This window comes from Phoenix dactylifera, chromosome 7 (genome assembly GCF_009389715.1).
Source record: "Phoenix dactylifera cultivar Barhee BC4 chromosome 7, palm_55x_up_171113_PBpolish2nd_filt_p, whole genome shotgun sequence".
NCBI lineage: Eukaryota > Viridiplantae > Streptophyta > Magnoliopsida > Arecales > Arecaceae > Phoenix > Phoenix dactylifera.
In genome coordinates, this window is record NC_052398.1 from 2,818,900 (window position 1) to 2,842,976 (window position 24,077).

At 37.6% G+C, this 24,077-nt stretch overlaps 1 protein-coding gene across 4 annotated transcripts; it reads left to right on the forward strand.

Moving 5' to 3' along the window:
* Positions 1-215: 215 nt before the first annotated feature.
* Positions 216-23,803, forward strand: LOC103719046 (methyl-CpG-binding domain-containing protein 9-like). 4 transcript variants are annotated; one of them, XR_005512432.1, is made up of 11 exons: positions 216-964; positions 5,096-5,741; positions 6,107-7,249; positions 7,389-8,081; positions 10,511-10,819; positions 11,804-12,136; positions 13,207-13,305; positions 13,883-14,314; positions 18,031-20,364; positions 22,664-23,305; positions 23,466-23,803. XR_005512432.1 is itself a non-coding variant. In XM_039127926.1 (10 exons), exons 1-10 carry the CDS (start codon positions 438-440, stop codon positions 22,904-22,906), a joined length of 6,759 nt encoding a protein of 2,252 aa, XP_038983854.1. In that variant the 5' UTR covers positions 216-437; the 3' UTR covers positions 22,907-23,800. The 4 variants fall into 4 exon arrangements, 2 of the variants coding, with proteins under 2 accessions (XP_038983854.1, XP_038983855.1); XR_005512433.1 differs by having other exon boundaries at positions 22,664-23,301; XM_039127926.1 differs by having other exon boundaries at positions 22,664-23,800.
* The last annotated feature ends 274 nt before the right edge of the window (positions 23,804-24,077 follow it).

Genomic DNA, 24,077 nt, shown 5'->3' on the forward strand with positions numbered 1-24,077 from the left:
TCCAGTCACATGCAACCCGCGTGCGCTGCCACCTTTTTCCCATTGGTCACCTCCCCTCCTAATCTTGACGAGCTCCCGATCACATACTCTTCCCCCAACACAACACTCCCCAACTCCCACCCCAGTTATCTCCACGCGTCCCACATAACTCCCAAACCGCTTTTCCTGCCCCGGTTCGCCGCACCCCGACACCGGTAGTTTCGGCCGTCCGTCCTCCCTCACCCCACCGCCTTCTCCCACCCCCCACGCTTTTCCCACCACCCCACCGAAATCCACTGAAACCGAGCGCTCTCTCCTTTCCCTCGAATCAAATACCCTCCTCCCTTTCCATTCGCCGCGACGCGGCTGCCAAATCCCTAGATTCCTCCCCGCCTCCAAGAATATACAAGAATGCTCCCGATACAGCCGAGGTGGCCCGCCCCAAATCCTCGCCCCTGATGGATCCCCGCCCCGCCCCCCTCGCCATCGACCTCAACGAGTTCCCCCCGCCCCCCTGCGACACCCCTCCAGCCGCCCGGGCCGCGGAAGCGCCACCGGATCCCGTTCTTGGGCCCCCGGTTCCTCCCCCTCTCCTGCCCTACGATGCCTACGCTTTGGCGTGTAGGTTCCATGGGAATCTTGCCCCCGCGGCCGGCTTCCCGGCGGAGTTCCCGGGGGAGGCCGGCGTCGGCCGGCCCCTCCCGTGTGGGCTCTGCCGCCGTCCCGAGACCCGGGCCGGGACCGTGGTCTGCGACGGCTGCGAGAGGGGGTTCCACCTCAGCTGCGCCCGGGTTCGGGGGCGGCAGCATGTCGCGTTCGAGGACTGGGTCTGCACCGAGTGCATGCTGAATGGGGTGCCGAATAAGAGGTGGGCTCTTGGGCCTGCGAGGCTTCTTGATATCAATGCCCTGCCGCCGAGCGAGGGAGATGGGGAAGTGAACACCTCGGAGGAGTTGCACATCGGCAGAAACGGCGGGCTAAACAGGCATCTTTTTTTCTCTTTGCTCTTCGTTTATTTGTGAAAATTTCAATCTTCTTCGGTATTACTTGTGCGTTCGCAATACTGGAGTTGTTGATTGTTGCTACAATGTTTTCTTTGATTATATTCATCATATTCTTCTAATTGTCAATCATGGATGCATATCTAGAAGGTTAGAAAATGTCTTGTCATAAATATAGTAATAAAAAAAGAGCAAAATTCTGTGCCCCCTTGCAAGCAAATAATTGGAAGGATCCCATAATGTATCAACCAGAACATGAAATTGGTGAAACCTGCAGTCTCTCAACTCATAATATATGTAGATAAACCTGCTGTCGACCTGGACACACATGTAGTATTCATATTAGTTTTTCAATCAAAAACGTTATGGTAAATGATGGTTTATTTTAGATCATAAGGATGAAGGACAATGTGGCAATACTACATCAAAATTTATGCTTTTCCATCTAATGACTTAATAACATATCATGTCTCTATCTCCTTTGCTTAGAATGTAGTGGTGCAAATGTGATTTAAGTCAAAGGAACATAATCTTTTTCTGTTATGATTGGAAGCGTTACAAAGATCATGAGCAGGAGAGTAATTTTTAAGATGGGTTTGATAACGAAATCTGGCAATTTATTTGCTTTGATGCTTCTATGCTTTGTATCACTATTGTTGTAACGCCTAGGTGTTCGGATCATGTATAACATGCTGGGAGTGCTAGAACTCTGAAATTTGATGGCTTATGAGATTTTGATGCTTGTTCTCTCATAATCTGGTTATGGGAAGATCAACAAAAAATCTTATATATTAGGAAAAGAGAGTGGCTATAGTGAGTCCTCAAAGTACTGGAGGGACCCTAAAAGCTAGGAATAATGGGTAATTGTTGCATTAAGGCTTTGGTTAAGGAAGAAAGAGGTTTTAATAAGTCTTAAGGGAGTTTTTGCGGTTACCAATTATGCTTTTCTCAGTGTAATAGTTTTATAGTTTTGACTATAGTCTGCTCTATAGTTAACACTGGTCTTTGGGCTTTTTGGCATCTTACGACTATTAGTTGGTTTCAGCTTGCGTGTTACGCTACATGGTGGAATGATGTGAAGCTAACAATATCGTTCTTCATGAAGCCTAATATTAATGATTATTTCTTCTTCCTACATTTCCTCTTCAACCTTATTCCGTTCTCAAGAAACATTGGTGCTCACTTCTTTGGCCATAAGGCGAGAAATCTACAGCTTCTGTATTTCTTCCTCCAAGATTAATGGGCTCAATGAGGGTTGTCTGCTACATGGTTAATCATTTGGGACACCTATGGTTGATAGAACTTTCCAAACATAAGAGTAGCTAAGGAGTTGCATCAAATATTCATGAAAAACAAATATGAAAACTTTTATCCTTAAAATTTGCCTAAGCAAAATCCATAAATAGCAGCAAATTAAAACTATAGTATTTTATTTCCCCACACCATATGCTTCCATCATGTACAAGCTTTTTCATGAGTTTGCATTTTGACTCACCATGATTTTGGGCCCAAAACCATAGATCTAACTCTAAATATAAGAAAGAGAGTTTACTAACTCAAAAATAAATACTAGTATACCCTGCTTGAATATGAAAGTGATTTTTCTCAATCACAAGAAATGATAAGGTATTCTCCATGCAACTATATTTTATTACGCCTTTTGCATACTATGTTAGGACATGAAGTTAAGTGGTTGCTAATGATCATTACCTGTGTCACTTTAGATTAATGGAGCGATGGAGCAACTAATGGATCTGTATAACCACGAAGGAATATATCCCTATTTTGCCAAGAGTCAATAATTATTGGAAAACAATTTTAGATCATCTCTTTAATTCCTGGATCCTTGATAATAATCATTCCTTCATCTGCTTTCAAAATTTTCGTAGTCATGTTGCAAGCTGAAGGGTCAACCGATGTGTAGATTTTTGACTATGGTGTCTATAAGCAGTAGATCTTGAGGTTCCTCAACTTCTTATATCTGTTTCATATCCATTTTCTTCATGAACACCGTTAATTCATTCGATTTCATTGATAGATTATCTATCCTTTGTTGCAGGTTAGAAATTGAGGGCTGCCTAACTGATTGTCATGCTGTTGAAACTTTGATTACATTTCACATCCATCAATGTGTTGATGCAACATATGATCAAATACAATGATTATCTCCCTATTTAAATACACCAAGACTACCCTAATGCAATATATTCTTAAAGGGAATTACTATCATTACCCTAGTCTTCCATAATTTATTTTTGACTTCAGAATGATTTCTCATCAACCTAAAGCCTTGTATTGTCAGAATCTGTTTATTTTCTTGACTACACATGGCTTCAGATTAACTCTGACTGCAAATAAGAGATACAGGGACTTTTAGGTTTTCTTCAAATTCACCCTAATGTGGGATTTTAAATATGCCATAAGCAGAAGAATAAAAACTATATAATGTTGCTGAAAATATTAGGCACAAAACATGAAACCATGGGTTTACCTAGTTTCATCTGAAGGCCCTGAGTTCAAGACAGCTAAAGATTCAAAAAGCTTAGTAAAATAAGCAAATATAAAAAAAAAGAGGAGAAAGAGTAGGACAGAGTTATGTGCATGTCATCTTAGAGAGGGAGAATAGACCAAAGGGATGTCCGTGTGAGGGAAGAAACACATGCCAAAATGGCAAAGGGCTTAATATATATGGCACAGAAAAAGAGTTAACTGTCTCAATTCTCCCAATTTACAAACATAGCTTGAATTGACCTGATCGATAATCTTTTTCCATTTTCTTCCTGTTCTTTCTGTTCCTTTGCCCTTTTTTTCCTCTGTAGACTGCAGCAACAACTGCCATACCTCTGATGGGAGTTGTTATTGCTGCCTTCAGTGGTAGGGGTGACTACATGATCTGGAGGCAACTAGTAGAGGGAAAAAATGAGGAAGATGAGACCATGAGAGAGGGAATGAAGGAAAGGAAGAGAAAGTGGAAGAGGAAAAAAAATACTAGTTTTGGTGTGCCATGTACCTTTGCCACTTAGCTGAATGCCTAAATTATCTTTCCTCTCTTCCTCCTAATTTTCTTCTATTATCCCATCTTTCTTCCTTTCCTCTCTTCCCCTATGGCACTGGTGCAAGGAGGGGGAAGGATAGGGGGTGAGGTGGTCTCTTGTAATCCCCTTATCTTGCCCATTATGGATTGCAATGTTGCATAACAAAGAGGCCTCAGGCACATAGATGAGCATGGTAGAGATGAGTGTTTTGGTGATAGGACTTCAGAAGGTTAATTGGAGGAAGCATTAAAGTTGCACTAATTGAGAATTCCATGGTATTGAGTTAGTTGGTAGGAACATGCATCTTCAGTGAGATATGCTGAGCTCTAGTAAAGAATTCCAATTGAGAGTGACTCAGATTTGTGTTGAAAGTTAAATAAAGAGACAGCAAAGAGTTTAGATTACATAGATTGATGTTGAGATAAAGGATTTCGAAAAGTTTGCAGTGAGAAAGGATGTAGCTCTTAAGAGGAATGAATTAGCAAAGGAGTATTTTTATGAAACCAGTCTGAACAGTTGGGATTCAGCTTGTTACTTACAATTGTTGTAATGCTATTACTGCCACACGATTATATCATCTCATCAATGTAATCTGTTACATGTTTACTCATGTAATGTGCATGCAATCTTTCCAGGCAACCATAATCAAATCAAGTGTCCACTTTTATGCTTTTGTGTTCATCATGTTCATCCTAGGGTCATGAAATCTTGCTTATAAGCTTCCTCAAAATAATGCTGACCAAGCTATCTACATCTCTCAAATAGCCATAATGGTCTAATATTTCTTTAACCCAAGCCCAGATATTCCTAATTGGATCTACATCTTCTTCTTTTCTACTGATGACTAAGCCATCTTAATGGTTTTTGATGTAAAAGACATACCATGAAGCAGTAGACCTTTAAGATTTTAAATTCTATTTCCAAAATTTTTGATCTAAAGACATTGCATATTACTACAGTCTTTTATTTGCTTAAACTTTTTGCTGACCAATAATTATTATTTTTACCCTACTTAGTCTTTGATCAATCCTTTTGAACTTACTAATACAAGTGAGTGATTGTGATCTGTACTGCACGCAGAATAAACAATACTGATGGATCTTCATTTAGTGGGTTTGGTGCATCATTTCCACATTTAAATGATGGTCACATAAGAAATGCTTTTGATTTAGGCAAGGATACTGAAATGGTAACTGATGATATGAGAAACAGTTCGGAAGGCGTTTCACACCATGGACTATTTGCAAGTAGAGATTCTGAAGATCCAGTTTCGAGTTCTTCTCTCTTAGGAAGGTCTGCGGTTAATAATGTAACAGTATCAGGTCAGTCACAGGGAGAGATGTTTCTGCAGTCATTAAGAAACTTTATTATGGAAAGGGGAGGTTTTCTGAGTGAAGGTTGGTCAGTGGATTTCAAAGAATCTGCAAACAGATCCGGTCCATATGCTGTATATTGTGCCCCAGATAAGAAAAGGTTTGAGTCAATGGCTGGTGTTGCCCAATATCTTGGGATAAAATCAAGCTTTTCTACTATGGACATTGATGAAAGAAGTGATGGTTCTGGCACTGCACAGAAGTCATTGACCCTTCGCAGAAGGAAAAAAGATCTTGCCAGAAATTTGATGATAACAAGTTATAATGAAAATCAAGACTGTGTGCAGGTCAGCTGTGGAATGGAGCCCTCATCTGATACAGAGGTCCTGGACCATGAATGTCAAGATGTGACTGTAAGTAGCCACGCATTTTCTTATTTGTTTTAGATTCATTTGTTTTGGTTCTGCTTTGTTCATTCTTTCATTTCGAGTTTAGAACATTATTGCTTATTCTATATGTAGATATGTGCATATCTGCTTACCTACCTGCCAACTGACATACGTGGATATGTTCATATTTGTATCCCTACTCATTGTACATATATACATACACTATGCATTCATGTATATATGTGTGTTTGAGGTGATTACAATTCCATTGATATGTATGCGTATTTGGATAGATAAGTGCATACATCATATGTTTATTTCTTTCTTTCTTTAATTAGACTACAACTGTTCATGCTTGGTTTTTCATCATCTTCAAAACCCTATTCCAGGTTGGGCTTCCAATTCAATATGAAGATTTCTTTGTTGTCAGACTGGGGAAAATTGATTTACGAATGACGTATCATGACAGCTATGAGATTTGGCCAGTGGGATATAAATCCTATTGGCATGATAAAATTACAGGTTCACTTTTTGAGTGTGAAGTGTCAGATGGTGGTAATGCTGGGCCTGTTTTCAAGGTGCGAAGGCGTCCATGTTTCATATCACCTATACCCCATGGGGCAACTGTTCTGTTATGTAAAAGTGTTAACAAAGATGATATGCCACAGAGGATGGAAAGTACTAGCACGACTGTTGATGCAGATTATGATAAAGATGACGACATTCTAATGCTGCTATCAGATCCAGATCAATCACAGCAAGACTTGTTATCATGCTTTAGCAGCAATCTTGGTGAAACATCATATGAATCCTCTGTGCAAATTAATATGCAGAACCCAGCTGTTTTAACACCTGATCTGAATTGCCATTCAGAAAGGTCTTCCGAGGCTTCAGGAATGAGAGATGAAATAGGAGAATTTTATGTAGAAGGAAGGTCATCACAGTCAGTATGGAAGATGGTTTCTCATACTCTTCTTGATGCTTGCCGTGAAGTGTACAGGCAATCAAGATGTTTGCAATTTTGCTGCAGGCACAATAGTAGAAAGTTTTCATCATATTCAGGTAATGGAACTCTAGAAACTCTTGATCATCTTGGTCCCCTAGTTAAATTTTGCTGTTTCCATGGGCCGATCAATACACCACGAGTAATCCAGAATGACAGTGAACTAGAAGCTACATGCAAATCACTTGCAGAATGGTTAAACCAGGATAGATTTGGATTGGATATGGGCTTTGTACAAGAAATTATTGAAAGCCTTCCTGGATCTCTTGCTTGTTCGCACTACCAATTTTTGATTGATAGGACTGATTTTTCGACATCATTGACTGTTGCAAGTGGGTTGCTCTTAGCCATCCAAAAGAATGGAGAACAAGGTGGAGAAGAAGTTGCATTGTATAGTTTATACAGAGGGCACAAAAAACCTAGGCTGCAAGACTTTGCTGAAGACAACCGATCAAGTGAGCAGCAGCATCCACCAGGGAAACCTATGAACAGCAGGCTTCCTGCTGAGTTGGTTGGGGATGTTCTTCAGGTACTTTATTCACATTGCAATTTGTTTTTATTTTTTTCTCTCAATTGAAAGACATTTATCATATTTAAATTTTGAGCTATGTATCTTCTGTGCTGCTTTTTTTCATTTCTCCTTTTTTTTTTCCAAAAAAAAATATTAGATATGGGAATTGCTGTGGCGTTTTTATGAAATTTTGGGTCTGAAAGAACCTCCATCATTCGACGAGCTTGAAGAAGAGCTCATCGATCCATGGCCTATTGGGTCATATAATTTGGAGAAATTACAAAAGGAAATTCAGAAATGTAAGGACTCTGCTTCACAATTAAGCAATAGTGCAAATGGTCCAACCTCATTCCCAACTGGTGAATCTGGTCCAGTAGCTCATGAAGAGAGTCCATTCATATTCATCCCAATTGAAACAGCATCTGCAAGGGAAGCTGCTCAAGCTAGATTGGCATCATATACTTATAGCAGATGCAATGGAGTGGCTTTGACAGAGATTCACATTGCATTGCTGAAAGTGTTGGTCAGTGAGCTACTTTGCAAGGTTGCAGTTTTCGTAGATCCAAATTTTGATGCTAGAGAATCAAAACCTAGACGTGGAAGAAAGAAAGATGTTGATAACTGCCCACCTGCAAAAGAAACAAAGATTGATATGCTAACTATTAATGAGCTGACATGGCCGGAAATAGCCCGGAGATATATTTTAGCTGTCTCATCTATGAATTGTTGCATGGATTCGCCAGATGTCTATAGTCGCGAAGGTATGAAGTTGTTCCGCTGCTTACAGGGTGATGGTGGTGTGCTTTGTGGCTCACTTTCGGGAGTTTCTGGAATGGAAGCGGATGCATTGGTAAGAGAGCACATTTCATTTTATCTGCCCTTATATGATTTGTGGTGTCTAATAAATTTTCGGTTGAAGCTATATTTTAAAAAATGTGGTGAGTACCAAAATGGACAAGATTCATGACTCATATTCTATGAATTCTCTTCTAAATAAAAACTCACATTACCGCATGCATTGTTAGGTGAGAGCTTTGATGTGCTGTCCCATTTAGAGTCCTTTGCATTGACAGTAAATTCATTATTAAGAACTTTAATATTCATTCTTAAGATATTTGCTAGTTTTCATAGATAATTTGATTTTTAGTGACCTGTGCATGAATATATTGCAGAGAACAAATATTATAAACAAAGATTGTTTTCCTATACGTGTCGTGCATTCATTGATAACACATTTGAATTTCAGTCTTTTTCTATATTGCACTTTGATACCTTGTATGTTATACACATGTGAAATATAGTCATGCCTTGTCCTTTATTATGTGTGGACTGTGGAAGTTGTGTTGAATGCTTCTTTCACTTGGATACTTTGGTACTTGAAACAAGTGCTCAGGGAACATGGTTTGCCTACCATACTAGTAAGGTACTCATACAGTATCAAGGTTTGGTACAACACATGGGCCAAACTAGCCTGTACCAGATGGAATCGATCAATTCCATCCGGTTTCTTATTGTATTGGCTCGACCGCCCAGTTTTAGGCGGTATGATAACTAAAGATTGGAAAAAGGCCTCCCAATCTTGTGTTTGTACAAGTATTGTAATTTATATATTGGGCATACCATACTGTATTGGTAGGGTACCGGTATAGTGAATCTCATAAAAATTAATTAGAACTTCGATTCATCCATGTTATGTGGTAAATTTTACTTGGCATAGACTATCACATGACAATCGACTAAAGAATCGAGGATTGTATTGTTGAATGATTATCAATGTTTTAACATTAGTTTTTGTTACTAAGAAACATATGTTTGTATAATTTATTATTATATTAAAAACTAATGAAGATATAAAGGAATCACATGGCACATGAATCAAAATCTGTAACATGTTATTCAATTATACGGTAGCAATCTAACTATCGGATACATAACTTGGTAAATTTACAGAAGGGTTAAATGTATAATTATAAAGCTGCATAGGGATATGAAGAATGATGATTGCCATCATATCAAGTACCAAGGACCAATATTATTAATTACAATGTATAGAGTCTGAACGACCACAATCAGATATTCATCATATAGCTATTTACAGAGGTTGAGCTTAAATTCACAAATCAGATGGGTTGCGAATCCCATTTTATGGCCAGTCAATTTCATATACTGTATTCATCCAAATTGAAAATTTACAAATTCAATTACCTAGAGACACTCGGCGCAGGTCCAAATGTCCAGTTGTTCTACATCTCAACCTCGAAAAACAAAAACAGTGGGGCACTGCCGTACGGTATATATATTATTGACACTTTCTGTTGAATAGAAGTTCTATTTAACACTTTAGGCTAGTATAATCTAGTGCATGGGTTCACCTACCAGCCAATATGAGGGTGTGCGGCTCAGTTCTTACCGTCCATAACATACAGGGGTGCCTGCCATGCCTGCTGGTATCCTGTGTTAGCATGGTGATGGTAGATACCATACCTTGTAGTTTAAACTTTAAGCCTTGATTTAGTGCTTAATAACAATTAAGTGCCATCGCTTAGACTAAAGTGTCCGTTTGCTGGACACTCCAAAAAAAACCATGCCAAGTGCTGACACTTTTGGCTGATGTAGCATAATAGCTATTCCTTTTGGAGTTCCTTGTTTGTTCAAGTGTCTAGAACTATTGGCACTCCAAGATTCCTGGAAAACTGAAGTTTCTTGGTCACACCCCTTCTTATTTTTTGGGTAGGGGAGCAGGAGAGCTGAAGAACATCCATGAGCAAGGCAAGAAAAGAGTTCCAGATTTTGGTCATTTTTAAAGAAATTCATAATTCATGCCGATTGATATTATATTTATATGTAAATGTATGCATGATGCATGTATATCACATAATTTAGTTCCATCTTTAAGGCTTCTGTGAGTACACTTAGTACCTCCACTTTGCTTACCCAAGTGGCATATATTATGAAACAACTTATGGTATAAATTTTCTAGCACAAAACCCAAAATTGTAGTCTTTTGACAGGAAAGCAAGATTTTGATATTCGAAAGTGCCTATCGATGAGGGCTGGCTCCATATATGACATCTATGAATCACCCATATATTTTCTTTGAACAGCTTTTGAGGTCTTTGATTTGACCCTGCGACTTGTCACAATTTTGTAGATTTATGTTTAATATATATGCTGTAAATCTGGTATTCTGAATGGATTGGTCGGTGTTTTAGCATTTATGGTTAAGAGTCTTTAGCAGATTAGATTGAAATTGTTGAAACTAAATTTTTTGATTCTCAGCTGCTTGCGGAGGCTGAAAGGCAAATATCTGGTCATATGAAGCGTGATAATGAAGTTTTGCCTGTGGATTACAAGGATTTTGATGCAGCAATAGTTGCTTCTGAGCCAGCTGTTGTGAATAGCAATAGTCTTCCTGAGTGGGCACAGCCTCTGGAGCCTGTGAAAAAGTTACCAACCAATGTGGGAACAAGAATTAGAAAGTGCATCTATGATTCTCTGGACAAAAATCCTCCAGAATGGGCAAAGAAAATTTTGGAGCATTCAATCAGTAAAGAAGTTTATAAGGGAAATGCATCGGGACCGACCAAGGTAAATTGTCACTGTTTTATAATGCTGTAGTTGTCCAATATTTTCTCCAAAATTATGATAAGCTTTTTACAAACAGATTTTGAAATTCCTCACCATGTGAGGCAGTTATAATTTTCACTATTATTCTTTTAGTTGTAGATATTTTTAGATAATGTTTTGGAATTGAATATGTGCATATTAAATATTGTTTGATAATGTTGTAAATTGATTTTGTTTATCTTTCTTTTCCATTAAATATTTATCTATCTTATTTATGGATTATATGATGGTGTGATATCTAATGCTATTATTTATTAATGAATATATGTAACATTTATTGTGGAGTCTCTAATGCTATCATTCTTGGATTAGTATGATAGAATGATAACCTATTCTTTGACATTGTCTAGTTTAGCTTGGTAAAATAGTACTGAGCACCATCACCAATTCATGCATGCCAGCAAAATCTTATGAGAGAAATTCATCTCAAATTTGGGACACACTTAACTATCACTACTTTTGACCTGGAGAAGTTGTACTCACAATTTTGTCACCCATTTGACAGTTTTTTTCTGTGTCTTATTATTGCTAATATTAATTGTTTTGTTGGTTCATTCTACCTAAATAATTTGAATGACGAGTCCGATATTTTGCGAATTTTTCAATCCTTCTGATATTTGTATCTTTATCCAAAATTTGCCTGTGAGAAAGCTTATACTTTGCACTTTATACATCTTTCTATTTTTTTTCATGTATCAGCTGTTATTGAGCTATTGTTCTTTCCTCACTGTCTGGAAATCCTCTAATCTTCTACTGCGCCCTATTAAAGACTTCATGTCATTCTATTGTCTTGTATTCTTTTTTTATATGCTTGGTAATGCTGTTGCAGAATCATATTTTTCTAGATTTTATACTTTATTGTTTTTTTTTGATTTGGAGTTCATATTTTCTATAATGGCAAACCATGCAGTCAATCTGTTGACATTTCTTGTTGGTTGGGTACAGAAAGCTGTTTTATCTGTGCTGGCAGAGGCATCTGCTGGAGGTCTGCAGCAGAAACCCAAGGGACGGAAAGAGAAAAATCCTATTTCTCTATCAGATGTCATTATGAAAAAATGTCGTATTGTGCTACGCCGTGCTGTTTCTGCTGATGAAGCAAAAGTTTTCTGCAATTTGCTTGGAGCTGCACTAACATATTCTAATGATAATGAGGATGATGGTATTCTTGGATTTCCTGCTATGGTTTCTCGCCCTTTGGACTTCCGTGCAATTGATCTAAGACTGGCTGTTGGGGCTTATGGTGGATCACATGAGGCTTTTCTAGAGGATGTGCGGGGGGTATGTCTTTTTCCTGTTTTCTTTTGTTTTAAGTAACAAAAGTTAAAATTTTTTGATCGATCATTTTATTGCCTTCATTGTGTCTTAAGGAGTATCTATTGCTTAAAAACTGGTATATTTGTTTTTCGTTATCATGAATAAAAATAGATGTGATGCAGCTCATATTAGTTATTAGGCTGGTTTTATACTGCACACCTTTCCTGTTTTTTCTTTCTTTTGTTCGTTTTCAAAATAGGAGAGGCATTGCATTCAAGGCAGTTATCTATATCTTTGACCCTTTTGTATATTTTTTTTGTTTTCTATTCTACTCTTATATGAATTAAATGTGGGAGATTATAGTTTTGAACATATTAACACAACCAAAAAGTCATAGATAATTTGATTGACATGTGATATTGCTATCATAAATATTGCTAAGAAATTGTTGCTTATTCACATAGAAATTATGTTGCTGGTTGTCATGACAATTCAAATTGATTTTTTTCCTATTTTTTGATTTTGCAGAAAATGTATATTTTTAGCTATAGACTAAGCGTAGGAATGCTGCAAGTAACCCAGCATATGCATATACAATAAACTATTCACATCACACTCATACCCAAGGTTTGTTGTTTTGGTGCCAGATCCCGGATTGTTACCATACTGTTACAGTGTCGGTATACCTAGCATAGGGATCGGTTTAGTGTACCAAGACTTGGTTTGCCCACCTCCCCCCCTCCACTAAGTCTCGATTTAGTACTGGTATAGTATAGTACGCTTGATAGAGGGTGGTATGGATCGGTACAACAAAATCTTGCTCATACATGCTACTGCGTGTATGTCACACTATAAATATCCTACATTATCTTGGACATCTCTTTTTAAACTAGCAATGTAGTTTAACATTATCTCCAACAACCCATCATTATCTCTCACATCTCCTTTTAAACTCTTATATATGTATATACATTTATGTATATGTATATACACTTTCATGTATCCTTGCAAGTAATGAGGTGATTGAGGTATCCTGTTACTGAAGTACAAGTGGTCAACATTTTGGCATATTTAAGTCTTGCTTCTGATGGCAGGTTTGGCATAATATATGCACAGCATATGGGGATCGACCTGATCTGATGCAATTGGCTGAAACATTGTCACAGAAGTTTGAGTCATTGTATGAGGAGGAGGTCCGTATCTAATCTTCTAACTCTATAATTTCTTATTTTATATTTATACTCTTCATACTACCTGCTAATGAAGTTTATGGTAGTCTTTTAGAATTGTTACAATATTGGGTAAATAATAGAGAATGATGAACAAAGATTAGGTTAGAGTGTGTGGATTATCATTTCAGGGAAGTGAAATCTAGATCTTTATTCTCTTGTTATGTCTAAACTGGCAATGCGATATCTCGTTCTTTGTCATCTTGCGAAACGATCTTCAACTAGAAGCAAATTTTACAATCCAATTTTGATATCTACATTGTACATGTCTGATGATTCACTGATTCGGAATATCGTTTTTGGTGTCTAGTATTTCACTTCTATAATTCCTTGGTATGGGGAAAGAAAGGATGTATAAGAACATAATCATATGCGGATAATGTATTATTAACACAATCATTCTGCAGAAAATTTTTCATTTATTTTCTTTTTCTCCTGGCCTCTCCTCGCATGCGTATATGTATGTGTCTGGTATGTGTGTGTGTGTGCATGCAAGACTGCTGCTTTTCTACTTCGTTAAAAACTTCTGTTCTGAGTACAGGTGCTCAACCTGGCTAAAAAGTGTTTAGATCATGCTGGTGCCAAGCATTTTGACTCTGAAACGTGGAAGGAGCTGCATGATGTTCTTCTTACAGCAAATGAGCTACCAAAAGCTCCTTGGGAGGAAGGAGTCTGCAAAGTCTGTGGCATCGATAAAGATGACGACAGTGTTTTACTCTGTGATAAGTGTGATTCTGAGTATCATACATACTGTTTGGACCCTCCACTAGCTCGAATTCCAGAAGGGAATTGGTACTGTCCATCCTGTGTTCAGAGTCAATCTAAGATGCCAGATTCATGGATGCATTCTCAATTTATTAAACGCCATCCGAGGAGACATCTGGGAGAGGAAGCTCGTGCTTTCCAGGAGGCTCTAAATCAGCTAGCAGTCACAATGGAAGAAAGAGAATACTGGGAGTTCAGCATAGAAGAGGTTTGTATATTTGTTTTTTCTTTTTTCCATTTTGGCCTTACAAACGGTGCATGACTATGCGATGCTTCCTTTTATATTAGTCTCTCAGTAATGATTTGACAAACTTGTCTAGCACTGTAACAAATTTTATGTGATATCACTTTCATTATGCATTTGTTTTGTTGAATATAATTTCAAGAATTGAATTTTATAAACTCTGCAGTCATGTGGTCCCGCAAAAACTGACTATATATTTGCATTCCTAATTTTTTTTTTAAGAGGGGAAAAAGAAACTTGTGTCCTTTGGTTTACTTCAGAGTCCAGGTTTGGTGTTTAGCAGTAGAGCCTTGGAGTTTGGAGTTCGTTTTTCGTTACCTTAATGGAAACTCGTTATACACTGTGTCCTACGTTTCCCCCCAAAAAAGAGAAAAAACTTCTATGATTCATTTTTTATGATATCAGCAAAATATACAAAGTCCACCAAAAGTAACAAATTTGTTTCCTTTAATATTAAAATTTATATCCTAATTATATCATATTCAAATATGTAAGAAGCCAAAATACAACTTTCTAAAATATAAAAGGCATCGTCTGGAATATGGATTGTGGCGTTCAATGTTGTTGGTCATGAAGAATCTTATCTTAGGCTTAGTTCAGAATTTTGTATGCATACTAGGATTTGATATTCTTTTCACATATTACAGCCACACAATTAGCTAGCTTTACTGCTTTCCAATTATCATCTCTACTAAATGGAGAGCGACTCTCTAAGGTTGTATCAAATTCAATTGTCCTTGTTATTAGACATGGGCTTTTCCAATATAGATTTCCAAATATGAGAGAATTTCTCATGGTGAACCAAATAATAATTTTGAGAGCCCCTTCTCCAGTTCTCTCTAAGAGGGAGATCGGTGCTCTGAACTCTTAGATTGCTTTCCTTTTATAGTTGTATATAATAGATGCATGCTGCCAAATCATATAAATTTTGCATCTTTTCAAGTATCGTGAAAACTAATACCGTGGCTTTTCCATATTGGGGAAGCTAATGTACAACTCTTTATACTAAAAGCAAATCAGTTCGGTTCATTTACTTGAATGTCTTTTGACGCTTATGCCTGAGAACCTATTGTTCCCATCATTCCACAGAATTTTACTCTTACTCTCTCCTTGCCTTAGCTGTGCATTCTATTGAGTGAGCTTGCAAGTTATGACATGCTCCTTGAGCAGTGGGCTCTTAATGCTTCTACAGCACCTGAGTTGCTAAATTTGGTAGTTGTATGTTATTCAAATCATATCACCTGTATATTGTCTTGAGGGTGAGGATGTCGTACTGGAAAACTATTACAGCTTGCAAAAGAGCTTGTAGCAGCTAGATTGTTCGATTTATTATCAAAAAAAATATTTGTTTAGCTTCAGTTAAACTGTGTAAAGAGATGGCAGCATAGAAATGCTTCCTCCAAAAGCAAATGGTTGTCTTCAGAGTCTGTCAGCCACAATTTCAGGTCATAGTCCATGTTCTTGATGCATATGAGACATAGTACAGAAACTTGTATTATCAGAAGAGGGCAGTCCTTGGTGAACTCTTCGAAAGCCATGGCTGCGGATGTCAAACTTTACTAATATGATGTGTAATGAATGTACTGCAATCATGGTCTTCAAATTTGGAACATTTTCTTCCATTTTATTTTGTTGAAAAAAACAGACATAAATGGTGAAAAGATGGTAATACAGAACTATAAGATCTTTGTCCTATAATATGTTTTCTTTTCACTCTACAGAAGATGATCCAGGGCATGATTATTTCTATATTATGTTGTTTAGAGCTGTCAATTAAATGGTCCAATTCTTTGTTTTTTTCTTTCCATTTCAACACAAATGATGCTATTAGTTGTGTGGTGTAACATTCATTTCCCAGTGTGATGACCTGACTTTTTAAAGTAATCTTGTATTATACTTGATGCAGGTTTGAGCTTATTGAGATTTTATAGAAATACTCTATTGCATTTGTCACCTTGTCTAGTCCCGGTTTTTATTGAACTATGCAGTTGGGGAACAAGCAAATGACATGCAATGTACTGGAGGATGTTTTAATTGAGAAACAAAGATCAAGGATTCAAAATATTAAAAAAGGGCACACTATAATGAAGTAACATCTTGTTAATGATGAAAATTACTCGATTATTATGCAAATATTAGTGAAAAACTTTAAATACATATTATAACATTTGATTTCTTTTCTTCTTAGGATACGTTTAATTCCGCTTAATATGTGCACATGGCATAAATGTAGGAAAAGCATGGGGTTTTGTCAAATTATAGGCCCAACACCACTTCAAGCCAACCCGACCCACTTGCACCTCTTATCCAATAAATGGGAACAATTTATTCCTTCTGAAACAAAGTTTGAAATTGATACTACTTATTGGGTATGTCAGATAATTTCAATTTGACTTATTTTTTTGTGAATTAATTTTGTGAAAATGTATTAATATGCCATTCTTCTTTATTCATTCTTGAAGCCTTGGTCGGCTGCATATTCACCTTGCTTGCCATTACCTTCAAACTGTCTTTCAGATTGGCCAATCTGCCCATTCGTGCATCAACCATTTTTATTTTTGACACTATCATGCCCATTTTACTTCTCAGTTATCTAGATAAAAGTTATCATGCAATCCGATTGTGAAAGAACAGTAGGTGGGAAAAATTTATGGGATCTGTGCCATCCTTGTTCTAGAAAAACGTTTAAGTAGACTGACACATTTAGATGGATTTTGTTTTTTGATGTTATCAAGAGCAATTCACCTGTTGACAACGTCATGTTTGTTCTTGTTAATATTAGTATGACAAGTTGTAGATCAGTATGTTCCTATTGTTACAACTGCTAGGTGTGTTGATGCCTTCTGTCTTCATTTAAATCTGACCAGGGGAAAAAAGCAAAGAACAGTATGGTATGTGTTCAATCCTTATGTAGGTAGTATGTGCTATATAGTCTGATTTGTTTGAGTGAATTGCACACAGGTTACTTCATATGGATGAATGGTTATAAAGTCTAGGATGTCTGGTCTGCTTGTAACCATATGATCTAGTGATGTTTGGTTCATAAATTACTGTGGCCCAATCATGAAACCTCTGATGCATGGGCCCCTTCTTCATATTGGAACAGGGTAATTAGAAATTAGCAGGGCAGCTAAAATTTTAAGATAATCTTAGTCCTTATTTTACATAACAAGTAATCTCTTTCTCTCCATTCTTGTCTCTTGTGCTAAGTATTGTACATAATTTGTCCTCTTTAAAATTTTATAAAATGGTGTTTGTATTTCTTGTTAGCTGATTGTCTAACTCATTAGCAATTTGATTATCAAGTAACAGAGTTCACCTTTCCGGGTTTCATGTTATTGAATGCCCTTTCTTCCTGTGTTCTTTTGGCATTGAAGCATACAAGTATATATATGTTTATGTGCCCTTGCATTAGCATGCATGGGGAATGTGTGCATATATTTGAACATGTCTGTGAATGTTTTACTTAAATTTCTTTCTTGAATTATAGCTAATCAATTATATGGCATTTTAAGTTATATCTGTTGGATTTTAGTATGTGGTCCTCACATTATATTGTGAATGTGATTATTGAAATGTTATCCCAAAATGTTAACTATGCACCTTGCTTGCTTGACTTTCCTACTACATAAAATTTTACTTACTATCAGTATTATTCTCATGTTTTCTGCTGATTGCAGAGAATATTTTTGCTGAAGTTTCTATGTGATGAAGTGCTGAATACCGCACTTATTCGAGAACACCTAGAACAATCTGCTGATAAATCAAATGATATGCAGCAAAAATTGCGTAATCTAGGTGTAGAGTGGAGAAACTTGAAAATCAAAGAAGAATTACTGGCAATGAGTGCGGTAAAGGAAAGTGCAAGCAAATTTAGTGGAATTGGTGATCTTGCAAGAGAAGAGGGTATAACTGCTATGTGTGCCGGCCATGGTAGATTGACGGGACAGCAACAAAATTTCAGCAACAAAATGAACAATACTGCAATTGGTTCAGCAAATCCACTGAAGGGGGCATCCACAACGATGGAGGACTGCCTTGTGGAGAATGGACAAGGTGCTGTCAGCAAGGACTACCTGCTGAAGAGCATAATGGACACAAATGCCAATGCTAAGAGACCCCAGATGCACACCATTGATGGACCTGCTATGGATACATCATTTCCTGAAAAGTCATCCTGTAGTATGGATGTTAGTAAAAGAGATCAATTCAATGGACACGATGAAAAATCAGTAGTTTCTTCACAGGGAGAAAGTGATGAAGCTGGGAGAGAAGTGGTGACGAACATTGTAAATATCGAAAAGAATGCCCCTATTCCATCAAAAGCAGATATTCTTCATGGATCTCATCAGTTTTCTGATAGTAGGAGAAGTGATTTGGAAGAGAGTGCTCATTCATTGTCCACATGTTCTGCCGTCAATACCTTAGTGGGAGAGTTACCAGCTTCCAATCAGGATAGAACACTCGAAGGAAGTCATAACAATATTCATGCCAATGTAACTGAGCCTGAAGGCAGTTACCTTGAGATGGAATCTTTAAAAAATGAGATTTCACATTTGCAGGATTCAATTTCCAGTTTAGAGTCACAAGTTATGCTGACATCAGTAAGAAGGGAATTTCTAGGTAGGGATTCTTCTGGCCGATTGTACTGGGTTATAGGTAGGCCTGGTAAACGTCCTTGGTTTGTGGCTGATGGAAGCATGCCAGCACCATCCGAAAGAAGAGATACGTATCTAAGTGGGTCTCATACTTGTAGCCCTTTTAATTCTGATCTGAATAACTTCTGGGCTTTATTTGAATCTGATAATGAAATTCAAGAACTTGTTGATTGGTTGAGGGATGGTGATCCTAGAGAAAGAGAATTGAAGGAATGCATCTTGCAGTGGCTAAGACTTCTGTTGTACCAGGATACGAACCATCCACCTGATGATTTTCAACAAATATCAAAGTCTTCTGTCAGTGAAAAATCTGCAGCTCCACATTGTTTGAGTACAAAGGCTGCAATGATTCTTGAGAGCAGGTATGGTCCTTGCTTAGAGCCAGAAGCAAGTGAAATCCCAAGAAAGCGTGGAGGGAAGACAAAAATAGGTTATGAGGAGAGAATGTATAGATGTTTGTGCTTAGAACCTATATGGTCTTCTAGATATCACTGTCTTTCCTGTCACCAGACTTTTTGCACTGTCGTTGAACTTGAAGGGCATAGTGATGGAAAGTGCATTCCAACTAATCCAGCTTCCGATGAAAGCAAAGAAAGTGATGATCAATTAAAAGGAAAAGGAGCAAAGTCGGAGATCATCAAAGAAAAGGAGCACTCTGATGAGGTTGATATTGTTGAGACATCAAACAATAAAAAGTTAATCTGCTGGAGGTTGGTTAAATTTCCAAAGAAAGTATGTCCTTATGACCTGGATGAGATTAGTAAGAAATTCATCATCAAAAATTCTAACAAGGAGTTGGTGCAGGAAGTAGGGCTTATTGGTTCAAATGGGGTCCCATCTTTTGTCCCTTCACCTGTATTTTTTCTTGATCCTACATTACTGCTGAACCAAAATAAAAAATCTGATACTGGTCAGAATGCTGGATTAGCCTTATCAGAAGAGTGGCTGCCAATGTCCACGCGAAGGGAAGGAGCTGGTGCAACTGCATCCGGAGATGACATAAGAAATGGCACTGAACGAGCCACTAAGTCGGCGCAAAATTGTGTTAGCAATGGTTCTGATGACCAGTTGATAAAAACAAAGGGATCCTCATCAGATTATATGGGTGATGGAGAGCGAACATCCTTCGTAACTACTAAGACACAAGGACTGGAAGTTAGTAACAGATGCGCAATTCCTGAGTCCTCATTCAGGCCTCTTGTGGGTAAAATTGCTCAAATATTAAAGCAGCTCAAGATCAACTTACTTGATATGGATGCAGCCCTGCCTGAGGAAGCAGTAAGGCCTTCTAAGTCGCACTTGATGAAAAGATGTGCTTGGCGTGCATTTATCAAGTCTTCAGAATCAATATTTGAGGCAAGTTGGATTCTCCTTATGTTACTCTTCCTGTTGCATTTTACTTTGCAGCTGTCTTGTAGTTTGACATAGATTTGATGTGTTTCCAGTCAGAATGTTGTTGGTTTGCTAAGCACAGAATTATTGTCTAGGACTTTCTAACACTTCTTTTCGGTAAATTGCAGCAAGTTAACATAATGATATCCTCTTTACTTTTGTTGTCAAAAAGTTGGATGCATAAAAACTGCTGTCTGGATTAATTGCTGGCTACGGTCAATCCTGGAGGTTGTTAATGAGACAGCTAGTTTATAAATCTTATATGAATAATTTTGGAGAACCAAAATACTGACTTGCAGCTTCCTACAGCAGAGATGTACATTTAGATATCCTAACAAATATGTATGAGCAGGGGAGTATAGCTCTGAATGACAAGATAGTTTAAATAACTTCGTTCCTAGAATGGTTATTGTTGCAGCTTGATTTCCAATTATGTTTAGTTTTGTCCTCTTTTTCTAATCTGTAAACACGAGCTAGAGACTGTGTCAGTTTGCCTTCTCTTACGTGCACCTCAATGGCTATTGTTTTGTTTTATTTTGGTTAGAAAGGCATGAGGCTTTAAATAAAATGTAAATGTTAATGGTAATTGGGTTCCATTGTTGGATCAAAAACTCTATTATGTAAGCTATCTTCTGTACCATCTTCTTGTTATGTTTGTGACTTGCATGACCATATAGTTTGGTAGTTGGTGAAGGACCGTGAAGCAGTCAGCAGTAAGATCAATATGCATCTAGGTAAGTAGTTTTGCTTGTTTAAGGAGCAAAGGCAAAGCCGCCCCTAAACCAGATATCGTCAAAGTCCGATTCCTCAACTCACTCCAAAACTTCGATGGCGGTCAGCATATATGCTGCCTGCTTTCGTGTCTAAGAACCGGTATGAATAAAATATCCATGATGTAGCTCATGACTATGCCGATACATTCTGCAGTTCAAGATTCAGGCCAGAAGTAAGCACTAAAGCATCAATAAGCAAGATCCACGGACTTATGTCTAGCGTATGAGGAATGTAATTCCGAAAATTAATTACAATTTTTTTCCTATAGAATGTTCTGTTTTATCTATACTATATATTGAAAAGAGAGTTTCAAATTTCGATATTTTATCTGACAGATTCCATCTGTCAAATTTTGTGATAAAAATACCCTTAATAATAATCAAGAAAATACACCTTAAGTTCCCTAGATATTTCCTTTTTATATGTACAGATCAAAAACCAAAATTAATTTTGAATTCATTATTTTTACTTGACAATATTTATCAAATTAACAACTTAAACTAGTTGGAGTGTTTGTGCGGAAAAAAAAACTTTGTTACTCTCCTCTCTCTCTTCCCTTTCCACATTGGGGAAGAAGTAACTCTTTCTCTCTATATAATATGGATGTATGTACTCCCCTGCCCATCCACTCTGTCCCTCTTTAACCCAACCTGCCCCCCCTCTCTCTCTGAAAAAAGGCACCCCATCCCTGCATCCTCTCTCTTTCTCTCTCTCCCTCCTTCCCTAACCTCCTCTCCCCCTATCCTACCCCTCTTGTGCATTCAATTTATCTATTTTAATTTAGTTTTATTTGCAATAATTCAAAGACTTGGAATATTATCCTTATTTTGCCTATTAGTTTTTTGGATGTGTGAATTTCTTATGCCCTATTTTTATGTATTCCTATGTTTTAGATTTTTATTTTATAACTATTTGTATTTAATATAATTTAATATCTTATAATCATATATATATATTGGCTCTTCTTAAATGTGCATTGCACATGTCTTGACTAAAATCATTAGGCGACGGAAGACTTCGAATGCTGCAACAAATTTTCCATTTCCTCGGCATAGATTCATCTCTTGATATTATGTTAATAGCTTTGACCCCACAAGTTTTGTTTAGCACCAAACAACTAATTTGGCTGTCCGCCAGTGAGCTCAGACAAGAGGGGTTTCAATGAAATAATAATATCTTTGCATAGGTGAAGCTAATTTATCCAAGGTAGGAAGCATGGGAGCTTATTGCATAAAGATTTTTCATAAAATAATTTGTAATTTTTTGGCACTCATAATTTTCTGAAATTTTCTCGACCAAGACCAGGCCAGAGGGTTGCAAAATTGGTCAAGTAGGAACTAGCTGGTATGAAATGAGAAATTGGTCAATGAGAGGGAAGTGCTAATGGCCACTTGGGATTAAGAGAATCCACTTTGATCTCTTTGGAAGTCCCTTTAAAAAAGATTTCTTTTATATAGGTCTGACTGTGTTCTTATGGTGTTTCTTGTAGATGATTCAAGCAACAATCCTGTTTGAGGGCATGATCAAGACGGAATACCTGAAAAACAGTTGGTGGTTCTGGTCCTCCCTCACAGCTGCAGCAAAGACACCAACTGTTTCATCCCTTGCTCTCCGAATATACACTCTTGATGATTCTATCATCTACGACAAGGACGTGCTTCCCAATTCAGATGCAACGGAGAATTTGAAGCTGACAAACAAGATAGGGAAGAAGAGAAAAGAAGTTGAATAGGATCTTAGGGATACAGTCAAATTACAGAAACCAAATTTTCATTCCTGCGGGATGTGTGGTGGCAGCCTTTGATACTCTGCCTCATGAGTCATGATTCTCATAGTTAGAACCAGGAAAAACGAGAAGATTACAGTGTTATTGCCGTCGCTGTACATATGTTTAAAGATTTCAACTGACAACACTGACAGGGTGGTTGCTTGGTTGAGAACCAGAGACCTGCTGGGGATTTGTGTATTTCAGCTGGACGGAAGTAGGCTGGGCTGTCTGTGATGGTGCACAAGTTTCTTGCAGAATGAACTAACTCAGCAGCAGGCTCTTTGCAGCGGGAGTCACCAATGAGTGGCAAAGATTCACACGACATACAAAATGCAACCAATGTAAAAGCAGCTGTAGTTGTACGTAAGTTTAATCAAAAATACCAAATATGAAATTCAGTCTCCTCTCTCTCTCTCTCTCTCTCTCTCTCTCTCTCTCTGGCGACATATTTTACATTGAATTGCGTTTCTTAGCCCACCTTTTGTTTCTTTTTATCATAATTAAATGCAATTGTGCCTTGTAGTTAGGGTTATGGCTATGGTTTTGGTAAGGATGGTCGCAGGCTTCTGTTAATTTCTTCTCATATTTATGGTTGGGATGGTTTCTTGGTTAAGGAGGCAGCCAGATGAAGTTGCATCATCCTCATGTCAAGCACGACCGGTCATACAGCAGAGAAGATGCCGGTAACTCACTGCTGGTAATTAGTCGAATTTCTGTAGCGATTTGTAGTAGAAAGCCTTCTAGCTGACACTCTGAAAATAACAAAGCATGATGTGAAGATTAACTGATGTATATCTGGATATTTGTACTCATTTATTGAAACTTGTTATAAGATAATGAAATGAACGTTGTTTGCACTGATGTTTCTTTAGCCCATGATTGGGTGAAAGTGTGAAACATTTTGGTGAGAGACTCGATGCCTGTGGTTCTCAAATCTGATTGTGGCTGTTGTATGTGAGATTGTGTTGGCGGCTTCATGTGATCTACCCTTGTTTGGCTCTTTCTGCTGTCTCAAACAGGGGCTTTCTTCTTCTTGATCCTTGGTATAGGTGGTTTCTTCTTTTTTTCATTTTTTTGGTAGCAGATGGTTTATTTATCTATCAGCAAACATTTCAAAAATTGAACTGCGGCTGTG

Coding starts and splice junctions, on each gene's coding strand:
- LOC103719046 (XM_039127926.1), top strand. CDS start 438: ATGGATCCCCGCCCCGCCCCCCTCGCCATCGACCTCAACGAGTTCCCC. Junction 965..5,095: donor AGAAACGGCGGGCTAAACAG/GCATCTTTTTTT, acceptor TACTGCACGCAG/AATAAACAATACTGATGGAT. Junction 12,137..13,206: donor TTCTAGAGGATGTGCGGGGG/GTATGTCTTTTT, acceptor TTCTGATGGCAG/GTTTGGCATAATATATGCAC.